The 12002-nt window shown below is 43.4% G+C and overlaps 1 protein-coding gene across 1 annotated transcript in view; it reads right to left on the minus strand.

Annotated features, from left to right (window-relative positions):
• LOC140212159 (tetraspanin-3-like) overlaps nt 1-12002 on the minus strand; it is a 72782-nt gene that overhangs the window by 17288 nt on the left and 43492 nt on the right. Inside the window, exon 6 of the mRNA XM_072282787.1 lies at nt 11584-11667. Coding sequence (XP_072138888.1) covers nt 11584-11667 — 84 coding nt within the window. The remainder of the gene's footprint in view (nt 1-11583; nt 11668-12002) is intronic.

Below are 12002 nucleotides of genomic sequence, written 5' to 3' on the forward strand. Positions count from 1 at the left end.
TCGCTTTGTACTTATGACTGCAAGACTAAATACCACTCTAATGTCATATTTAAGTTTGCTGATGATACCACTGTTGCTGGCCAGATCAAAGGTGGTGATAATCAGCATATACCGTAAGAGGGAGACTGGAAATCTAGCTGAATGTTCCTCCAACAACAACCTCTCATTCAATAGACAATAGGTGCAGGAGTAGGCCATTCGGCCCTTTGAGCCAGCACCGCCATTCACTGTGATCATGGCTGATCATCCACAATCAGTATCCAGTTCCTGCCTTATCCCCACAACCTTTGATTCCATTATCTTTAAGAGCTCTATCCATCTCTTTTTTGAAAACATCCAGAGACTTGGCCTCCACAGCTTTCTGGGGCAGAGCATTCCATATATCCACCACTCTCTGGGTGAAAAAGTTTTTCCTCAACTCCGTTCTAAATGGCCTACCCCTAATTCTTAAACTGTGGCCTCTGGTTTTGGACTCACCCATCAGCGGGAACATGCTTCCTGCCTCCAGGGTGTCCAATCCCTTAATAATCTTATATGTTTCAATAAGATCCCCTCTCAGCCTTCTAAATTCCAGAGTATACAAGCCCAGTCGCTCCAATCTTTCAACATATGACAGTCCCGCCATCCCAGGAATTAACCTTGTGAACCTACGCTGCACTCCCTCAATAGTAAGAATGTCCTTCCTCAAATTTGGAGACCAAAACTTCACACAGTACTCCAGTGGTGGTCTCACCAGGGCCCTGTACAGCTGCAGAAGGACCTCTTTGCTCTTATACGCAATTCCCCTTGTTATGAAGACCAGCATGCCATTAGCTTTTTTCACTGCATGCTGTACTTGCATGCTTGCTTTCAGTGACTGATGTACAAGAACACCTAGATCTTGTTGTGCTTCCCCTTTTCCTAACTTGACTCCATTTAGATAATAATCTGCCTTCCCGTTCTTACCACCAAAGTGGATAACCTCACATTTATCCACATTAAACTGCATCTGCCATGCATCTGCCCACTCACCCAGCCTGTCCAAGTCACCCTGCATTCTCATAACATCCTCCTCACATTTCACACTACCTCCCAGTTTTGTGTCATTGGCAAATTTGCTAATGTTACTTTTAATTCCCTCATCTAAATCATTAATATATATTGTAAACAGCTGTGGTACCAGCACTGAACCCTGCGGTACCCCACTGGTCACCGCCTGCCATTCCGAAAGGGACCCGTTAATTGCTACTCTTTGTTTTCTGTCAGCCAGCCAATTTTCAATCCATGTCAGTACTCTGCCCCCAATACCATGTGCCCTAATTTGGCCCACTCATCTCCTATGTGGGACTTTATCAAAGGCTTTCTGAAAGTCCAGGTACACTACATCCACTGGCTCTCCCTTGTCCATTTTCAATGTCAGTAAAACCAAAGGGCTGATTATAGACTACAGGAAGAGGAAACTAGAAGTCCATAAGCCAGTCCTCATCAGGGGATCAGAGGCAGACAGGGTCAGCAACTTTAAATTCCTCAGTGTTATCATTTCAGAGGATGGTTCCTGGGTCCAGCACACAAGGGCTATTACAGTAAAGGCATGGCAGTGCCTCTACTTTCTAGAAGTTTGTGCAGATTGATCATATCATCTAAAACTTTGACAAACTTCTATAGATACGCACTGGAGAGTATACTAACTGGTTGCATCACAGCTTGGCCTGGGAACACCAATGTCCTTGAATGCAAAAGCCTACAAAAAAGTAGTAGATACAACCCAGTCCATCACAGGTAAAGCCCTCCCCAGCAATGAGCACATTTACAAGGAGCTCTGTTACAGGAAAGCAACATCCATCAAGGGCTCCCACCAACCTAACCATGGTATCTCCTCGCTGCTACCATCAGGGAGGTGGTACAGCAGTCTCAAGTCCCACACCACCAGGTTCAAGAATAGTTATTAACCCTCAACCATCAGGCTCTTGAACCTGAGAGGATAACTACACTTACAATAAACTCACTTTTTGGATTCATGTTCTCAATATTTATTATTATTACACCCCTCCTCCCCTTTTTTGTATTTGCAGTTTGTTGTCTTTTGTACTTTGGTTGTTTGCCCATAGTTCATTGATTTGATTGTACTTCTTTGTACTTACTGTGAATGCCTGCAAAAAATATGGTGACATATACAATACAGTACTGGGCAAAAGTCTTAGACACATACCTAGCTAGGGTGCTTAAGACTTACACAGTACTGTCGTAAATTTATGTATTGCACTGTCCTGCTACCACAAAAACAAATTTTATTACATATGTGAGTGATGCTAAACTTGATTCTGATGTGGGTATCTATTGTGGACTGAGAATGGGAAGGGGGCAGGGAGAGGGGAATCATGGCTGGGAAAAGGGGAAGGGAAGGGAGCGAGCGAGAAGCACAGAGAACCATTCTGTAATGACCAATTAACCAATTGTTTAGAATCAAGTAACCTTGTCTGTTGTCTCAGGGCTGGAAGTGTCTGCAACCGCACCACCCTTCCCCCACCCCTAGCACTCCTTCTCTGCCACATATCCTGCACCAGTGGTCCCCAACCTCCGGGCTGCGAAGCATGCAGGGGTGCAGCGGTGCAGCGGTAGCCGGAACGCACCCAGCACATCTTTAAGAAAAAAGCCGAAATAAACAAGCCAATTAATTAGGTGCCGCCCAGCACATAAATGGCAGTCCAGATCAGAGGCGATTGCCTACTGAATCGCCTCTGATCTGGGTTGACATTTACGTGCCAGGCGGCACCTAATTAATTAGCTTGTTTATTTCAGCTTTTTTCTTAAAGATGTCCTGGGTGCGTTCCGGCTACCGCTGCACCGCTGCATGCTTCGTGGCCCGGAGGTTGGGAACCACTGTCCTATACCATTCCTGTGGCACTCCATCTTTGCCATTCTGAACATCCTTTGCTCCAGCCAGATTTACAAACTCACTCACTGCTCTACGATGACAAATACAGTACTGTGCAAAAGTCTACGTACAGTATGTGCCCAGGACTTCTGCACAGCACTGTATGTACTTTGAATTGTACTCAAAGCTACACTGATGCTTTGAAAATGCACTAAAAATTTGGCCTGCAATTATGAGAGGGATTGGAAATTAGCACAATGTTTTTTGTTTTGAAAGAAAATATTCTTTCAAGCCAAATTTATCACAAAAGAATAAAGTGTTCAATAAAACCATACAAGAAGCAGTTTTCCTTAAAAAGGGAAAATGTATTTCAATTGATAAAGCTGAATAAACTACTAGTGTCTCCTGAGATTTTGCAGAAGGATTAGTGTTTTAACAAACAAACGGTATACAGAAGCAGCCATGCAAAGTATACATGCAAATTGGCAGAGCCAAACCATCACTATAAAGCTGCTTTTTACTGTGAAAAGTGCAGATTGCTGAAGACTTCCAGTTATTTTGCAAGAAATTTCTGGGAGGAGTTGGTACACAGTCCTCTGTATTTTCTCTTTCGGAAGCTGGCACATCTGTGATACATTGCAAGATTTTGCAATGTCTAATATCAATGTTTTTGCTGTGTAATGGAGGTGGCATTTATTTCCAACATAGGAAGCAGTTCCTCCTTAGAGGAGAAATTAACTGAGAACTTGCATACCCAATGTTTAGTACATTTAACAGAATATTAAACACAGGAACTGATGGAATGGGAACCTGTAGGCTGTATAAAGCCAATGAGAAACTTAATACTAGGTCTTGCAAACCCATCCCAAGTGGGACTGTGTCAAAAGGATAAAAATACCCATCATGAATCATTAATTGGCAATGCCATCTACAAGTAGTAAGATCAGGAATAGACCATTCAGCTTATTGAGCCTGTTCTGGGATTCAATAGGTCCATAAGTACTTTTCTATCTCAAACATTTTGTGGCCCTATCCCCATATCACTTAACTCCTTAAAAATGCTCTCTGAGTGCAATCAACAAGCATGGGGTAGGGAATACCAAGCACTTCAGTGGCCTATCCTCAATCAAGGGGAATATCCCTGCCATATCACCCTTGTTGAGCCCTTTAAGAATTTTGTACCCTTTAAAGCAATAAGCTCTCATTCTGATTTTAAAAAATACAGGTTAGTTCTCCTCAATATCTCTATATAGCAGATCTATGATCCCAGAAACAAATATGGTTCATAATCCTTTTATTCCAGTGTAATTGTCTTCAAAACAAAACATAGGTGAGATCATTTAAATTGTCCACAATATTCCAGGTTTAGTCTCATCTAGGCCCTATACAAATGCAATATGCTCTCCTTTTTGCACACGTAGATTTCAGTGACATGGACTAATCAGCAACGTCTTTCTAACTATGATTCCCAAATATCTCACCATTCACCCCCATTTTGCCATATTTACACTCCATTCGTCCTGCTGTTGCAAACTAAATTAGCTTTTCTATATCCTTCTTTGCATACTCATTTTAAGTTAGTGCAATCAGGAAACTTGGATATATTCTATTTAGTCTTCTGAGCCAAATTAAAGATTATGCAGAGTGACCAGACAAGGGCCAAATACACGTCCCTGTGGTACCTCAATGATTAGGGCCCTTCTAACCTGAGAAGGACACATTGATCTCTATTCTCAATCCTCAATGACATACAAGTCCAATTCCATGTGACTGAAGATAATAGATTAAAATAGGAACACCAAAATTATTGAGTTCCACCATTGCTGGGACAGCTTGCTTTACATATATCCACTTAAGAGTGAGAGGGGACTTAAATTGAAATATACAAGACCCCAAGGGTTCCAGAAACTGATTGTGGAGAGGATATTTCCTCTGTCAATAGAACCTTGTGCCAGGGGTCACTGTTTCTAGGGGGTCACACATTTAAAAGGGACGAGGCAAAAACTTCTTTCAAAGGGTCATGAGTTGTTAGAATTCTCTTCCTCCAAAGCTGATGGAAGCAAATTTTTTGAACAGTCTTAAGGCAGAGATGGACAAATAATTGATAAACAAGGGGGCAAAAGGCTACCATGGATAGACAGGAATTTGAGGGGGCAAATAGGACGGGAGTTCAGTGAAACCATCTCTCACTGCTTCCCATCTGTAATTTCTTCGGCTCTTCAACTTTTTGACCACATTTTGACTCAGACTCGCTATCACAGCCATATATCCTTTCTTGGAATGTGCCTCCGTCGCCAACTTACTCCAGTTGGCTTTAGGATTCGTTTCCGAGCCTCTCAATTTGGACCTTCTGAGGACCCCAGGTACTCACATTTTATTGACTCTGCCTCTTGCTGCTTCTCCCGTCAAGCTCTGAAGGCGACCCTCTCCGCCATGAGGAGGTATTTGGTGTCCCTATCCCAGACCCTTCCACACTTTGGGACACTTTCTTTGCCGTCTGTAATGGTCCGACCCGTTATTTCATCCTCTGTTGGATTCACGCCTGCAATCACCGTTTTTTTGACTTTGTCATGTTAGGCAAAGATCGCAAGATCCTACATCTACGGACTCCAGAGCCTGCCGGCCCCGACGCTAGCAGGCATGAACTTCAGATTGCAGCCCCTGCCATTGATCTCACCGGCTCCAACACCTCAGGGCATATTCAAAACTCGGACTCCAGCAACAACCATGGACACCTTCACAGCAATTGTGCAACCACCAACTGTGACGCCAGCCTTGAATTCCAGGCCGGGTCTTTATGTGCTGCTGTTGTGACTCCCGTCTCCCCTTCCCCCACCACCACTCCGCAGCCCCGTCTCCTTCAGATCCCACCGTTAACTCCTGGGCCCTCGGAGGCTCCATCTTCCTCTCACCCCAACCCTCCCCTCTCCATTGACACCCCCAGCCTCCCCCCTCCCCCTCTGATCCCAGCTCTCATCCGTGCCAGGTCTTTACCATCCCCTCTGACCTTCAACTGTCAGAGGCAGAACGCTCTGTCCTCAGTAAGGGCCTCACCTTTGTCCCCGTTCGCCCACACCTCAGTGAGTTCCGTGTTCGCCACGATGCGGAACTCTTCTTCCGCCGTCTCCATCTCCGAGCCTACTTCTTCAGCAAGGACTCTTCCACCCCCACCGATGACCCCTTCTCCCGTCTTCAACCCTCCTCTTCTTCATGGACACCCTGCTCTGGTCTTCTGCCTGCTCTGGATCTCTTTATTGCTAACTGCCGACGGGACATTAACCATCTCGACTTCACCGCACCTTGTTCCCATTCCAACCTCACTCCTTCGTAATGCTCTGCTCTCCACTCCCTCCACACTAATCCTAACCTTATTATTAAACCCGCAGATAAGGGGGGTGCTGTTGTAGTCTGGCATACTGACCTCTACCTTGCCGAGGCACAGCAACAACTCGCGGATAACTCCTCTTATTTACTCCTCGATCGTGACCCCACTAAGGAGCACCAGGCCATTGTCTCCCACACCATCACCGACTTTATCCGCTCAGGGGATCTCCCATCCACTGCTACCAACCTTATAGTTCCCACACCTCGCACTTCCTGTTTCTACCTCCTACCCAAGATCCACAAACCTGCCTGTCCTGGCAGACCTATTGTCTCAGCTTGCTCCTGCCCCACTGAACTCGTTTCTGCATACCTCGACACGGTTTTATCCCCCCTTGTTCAATCCCTTCCTATGTTCGTGACACTTCTCACGCTCTTAAACTTTTCGATGATTTTAAGTTCCCTGGCCCCCACCGCTTTATTTTCACCATGGATGTCCAGTCCCTATATACTTCCATCCCCCATCAGGAAGGTCTCAAAGCTCTCTGCTTCTTTTTGGATTCCAGACCTAATCAGTTCCCCTCTACCACCACTCTGCTCCATCTAGCGGAATTAGTCCTTACTCTTACTAATTTCTCCTTTGGCTCCTCCCACTTCCTCCAAACTAAAGGTGTAATTATGGACACCATTATGGTCCTAGCCATGCCTGCCTTTTTGTTGGCTTTGTGGAACAATCTATGTTTGTGCCTATTCTGGTATCTGTCCCCCACTTTTCCTTCGCTACATCGACGACTGCATTGGCGCTGCTTCCTGCACGCATGCTGAGCTCATTGACTTTACTAACTTTGCCTCCAACTTTCACCCTGCCCTCAAGTTTACCTGGTCCATTTCCGACACCTCCCTCCCCTTCCTAGATCTTTCTGTCTCTGTCTCTGGAGACAGCTTATTCACTGATGTCTACTATAAGCCTACTGACTCTCACAGCTATCTGGACTATTCCTCTTCTCACCCTGTCTCTTGCAAAAATGCCATCCCCTTCTCGCAATTCCTCTGTCTCCGCCACATCTGCTCTCAGGATGAGGCTTTTCATTCCAGGACGAGGGAGATGTCCTCCTTTTTTAAAGAAAGGGGCTTCCCTTCCTCCACTATCAACTCTGCTCTCAAACGCATCTCCCCCATTTCATGTACATCTGCTCTCACTCTATCCTCCCGCCACCCCACTAGGAATAGGGTTCCCCTGGTCCTCACCTACCACCCCATCAGCCTCCGGGTCCAACATATTATTCTCTGTAACTTCCACCACCTCCAACGGGATCCCACCACTAAGCACATCTTTCCCTCCCCCCCCCACCCCGCTTTCCACAGGGATCGCTCCCTACGCTACTCCCTTGTCCATTCGTCCCCTCCATCCCTCCCCACTGATCTCCCTCCTGGCATTTATCCTTGTAAGCGGAACAAGTGCTACACATGCCCTTACACTTCCTCCCTTACCACCATTCAGGGCCCCAGACAGTCCTTCCAGGTGAGGCAACACTTTACCTGGGAGTTGGTTGGGGTGATATACTGCGTCTGGTGCTCCCGATGTGGCCTTCTATATATTGGCGAGACCCGACGCAGACTGGGAGACTGCTTTGCTGAACACCCACACTCTGTCCGCCAGAGAAAGCAGGATCTCCCAGTGGCCACACATTTTAATTCCACATCCCATTCCCATTCTGACATGTCTATCCACGGCCTCCTCTGCTGTAAAGATGAAGCCACACTCAGGTTGGAGGAACAACACCTTATATTCCGTCTGGGTAGCCTCCAACCTGATGGCATGAACATCGACTTCTCTAACTTCCACTAATGCCCCACCTCCACCTCCTACCCCATCCGTTATTTATTTTTATACACACATTCTTTCTCTCACTCTCCTTTTTCTCCCTCTGTCCCTCTCACTATACCCCTTGCCCATCCTCTGGGTTCCCCCCCTGCCTTGTCTTTCTCCCCGGACCTCCTGTCCCATGATCTTCTCATATCCCCTTTGCCAATCACCTGTCCAGCTCTTGGCTCCACCCCTCCCCCTCCTGTCTTCTCCTATCATTTTGGATCTCCCCCTCCCCCTCTCAAATCTCTTACTAACTCTTCCTTCAGTTAGTCCTGACGAAGGGTCTCAGCCTGAAACGTCGACTGTACCTCTTCCTAGAGATGCTGCCTGGCCTGCTGCGTTCACCAGCAACTTTGATGTGTGTTGCTTGAATTTCCAGCATCTGCAGAATTCCTGTTGTCTACATTTAAAGTGTTCATTTTTAGCATTACTGAACTCAAAAACATATCAATACTGTGTTGCTGTTATAGAATAAAACCTGCATATCCACAAATCTATTTGCAGAATGTTGTAATATGACAAAGCCAGCAATAGGTCTACAGTAACAACCAACACCTCCCTATATCCACACGCCAATACAAATAAAGGCAGTTTCTTGCTTGATGTAATCTTAAATAAATTTGCAGTAACCAATAGCTTATCTAATGATAAAGCCAAAGGTTAAAGAAAGACTTCATTACTTGAATGGGTGTACATACACAAGAATAGAAAACATTAAGCTGAAGAATTATATTTGCTCAGCTATAAAATTGCAACACCCACCAGTAGCTTAATAGCAATTTTTCTTTGGGAGCATTGAAAATTGTGTTACATCTAGGAGTGTTGTTGGTAATTCTAGCGCCGCATTGGGGAAAAAGACTGCTTGGAACTAATAAATGGAAACGTAGACTTTCATTTCACAGCAATTCAATGAATACATCAATAATTTGAGTACAAAAGCAACTGTAAAGAGTCACAGGCAACATAAGCACTATTGACAACTGAATGTGGCACTGCTGTGAGATAATCACAATGTTTTAATGCCAAGTGAGTAGGACATGAAGTTCAGTGGGAGGGTGACACATTAGCAGGTGGCTTGTTATTGATTTTAAAACTCTATACCCATAATATGATGCTGTAATATGTACAAGTCAACAAACGCTCTCCTGTCCAATATACTTAACCAATTACACTCAAAAGGTCACCCTCCCTCATCCCTAACAGTGTGAGCAGCCCACCATTCTAAGTGAACTTGGATATAAAGTACCATTGGGCAACATCAAAGGGCATTGATTTCTTTAGATTCATACAGAGATACAGCATGGACATGACTTTCGGCTCACTGAATTTGCGCCAATCATCAAGTACACACTTACAATAATACTTATGTTAATCCCACTTTTTAAAAAAAATTCTCCCCACATTCTTTTCAATTCCTTCAAATTCTCTGAGTCACCTATACTCTAGAAGCAATTGACAACAACCAATTAACTTACTGATGTGATGAAATTATCTGTATGGATGGTATGCAAAAACAATTTTTTCACTGTACCCCACTATGTGGTACATTGTGGCACAGTAGTGTAGGAGTTAGCACAATCACTTTACAGTGCTAGTGATCACCGATTGGGGTTTAATTTCCGTCGCCGATTGTAAAGAGTTGCACGTTCTCCCCCAAGACCCTGTGGGCTTCTTCTGGGAGCTCTGGCTTTTTCCCACATTCCAAAGATGTACAAGTTAGGATTTGTGAGTTGTGGGCATGCTACATTGACACTAGAAGCATGGCGATACTTGCTGCCTGTAATCCTGGGACTGTGTTGACTGCTGATGCAGAACGATGCATTTCACTATATAGTTCAATATACATGTGACAAATAAAGCTAATCTTTTGTGACAACAACCATTTTACGAACATCTTTGGGTTGTGGCAGGTAACTAGAGCACCGGGAGGAAACCATACTCTGTAACCCTTATGGAATTTCTATACATTGGCACACTTAAACAGGAACTTCTGAATAGCAATCAAGGGAGTTCATTTTCTTTCTTCTCTCCTGCATCCACTGGGATTAATACTATAACACCACTCTTACTGATCATGTTAAAAAAAAAGTGAATGAAGCAATAGCTCCACGATGCTGCACTACAAAAGCAACCTGGGCCTCCCCACATGCCTGGTGTTCCTGATTTTTCAATTGAGGTTAATGGCAAGCTCAGAATTTGTGTTGACTCAGCTCTACCTCACTTAGGTAACATAACTCCATGAAATGTTACCATGGTCAAGTTGCCTGTGTCAATCTGTGTATCTCCACTGAGCCACTGATGTAAAAAATCACCAATAATATTGAACATCAATGTTTCCCATGTCACAAAAGCCATATTATGTAGGCTTGATTATTATATTTCCTGATAATATCTATCATATAAATAAGAGTACAAAGATGAGATCCGAGTCTTTTAAATGGAACTCAATAATGTCAATATGTCAATGTATATTTAATATTTATGGCTTAAAATATTTGTCAAATGTTCACTCTTATCAATTGTGGTTCCACTAAAATCTGCTGCACTGTGCAGTGCTTCACCTCCCTCGATAACTTCCCTTGACAGAGGGAATGGAAAGGCGGTTACAAATAAAATCTCTACGTAATCTTGATATATATAAAATATTTGCGCCCTGGAAACAATTAAAAAAATAAAGCATGTCCTTAACTACAGAGAAATGAACAAAAGGGTGGATGGCAATCTTGGGAGAATCTTGTATACATAGAACATCCTGAACAGCAGAAACATGTTGAGCCTTAAGCACAGTGACATGACCAGCCACGACAGGGAAAGTTTTGGCCTATTGGATTGAAATTGTACTCAAGTATCTGATAGAATAAAATCTAGAACCTGTCACAATTCAGGCCGTAAAAGTTCAATTTGAGGTGTGGAAGGCCAAAATTCTTCTGTGTCTGTGTGACTTGTGCATGTGTGTGTGTATGTATGTATGTATATATGTATGTGTACATACATATTAAAATCTATTTATTATGTATAAAGGAAAACAACTTCACACAACAGATTTAAACAAAAACATACATACTCCACCAAACAAGAAACCAAATTTCCTGTAACAGGAACCGCAAGTATCATGTTGTTTTGATATATGAACAAATCAACTTGCAGCTACGAGAAACACCAGAGAAAACAGAAAACAGAATTTACAAGTTCCATTAATGGTATCACCAGTTCAGGTTAACATGTAAAATAGGCTTGCAAACTATAAAACATAGATCAGTTAACTTGCAAATTAAAATTAGGATGTTAGTTCAAAACAAGCTTACACAATACCTTTGAAGCTTCAATTCTCATTTGAGTGAAAGAAAAGCATCATATACCAGCTGCTGTTTTTAATCTGGTGTAACAATCTTATTTCCACAGTAGTTCATCAAAATCAATACAATAAAATGTGAACAAGAGTGCTTGGTAGTTCTTTAGCAGAATAAGGTCAAGGATGATGGATCACGTGGTTCCCTTCAGTGATATCAGGTTCTATAGGAACTCAGCTTAACCTTACCTGTATCGCTGCAAATCCTAGAGCAGCTGTAATAACATACATCATGATTTCTTGCAGCTTCTTCACCACCAGAACTTTACATCCCTGTTAAATAAAATCAAAATTATGTCTTTAAACAATCTCACTACCTTGCATTTTTGCACTTTTTTAAACCATAAATCCTCCTATCTTATTAAAATAATAGCAGCACTTATCACATTTTAGCCAACCCCGGTACATTTATGGGAAGGATCTCTAGATAATGAATCAGAAACCTCGATTTATTTCAAAGATTATTGTCACACATACATCGAAACATACAGTGAAATGCATTGTTTGCATTAACAATCAACACAATCCGAGGATTGTGCTTGAAGCAGCCTGCATCACCATGCCTCCTGTGCCAACATAGCATGCCCACAACTAACCCTAACCACATT

Source organism: Mobula birostris, chromosome 18 (assembly GCF_030028105.1).
Source record: "Mobula birostris isolate sMobBir1 chromosome 18, sMobBir1.hap1, whole genome shotgun sequence".
Lineage (NCBI taxonomy): Eukaryota > Metazoa > Chordata > Chondrichthyes > Myliobatiformes > Myliobatidae > Mobula > Mobula birostris.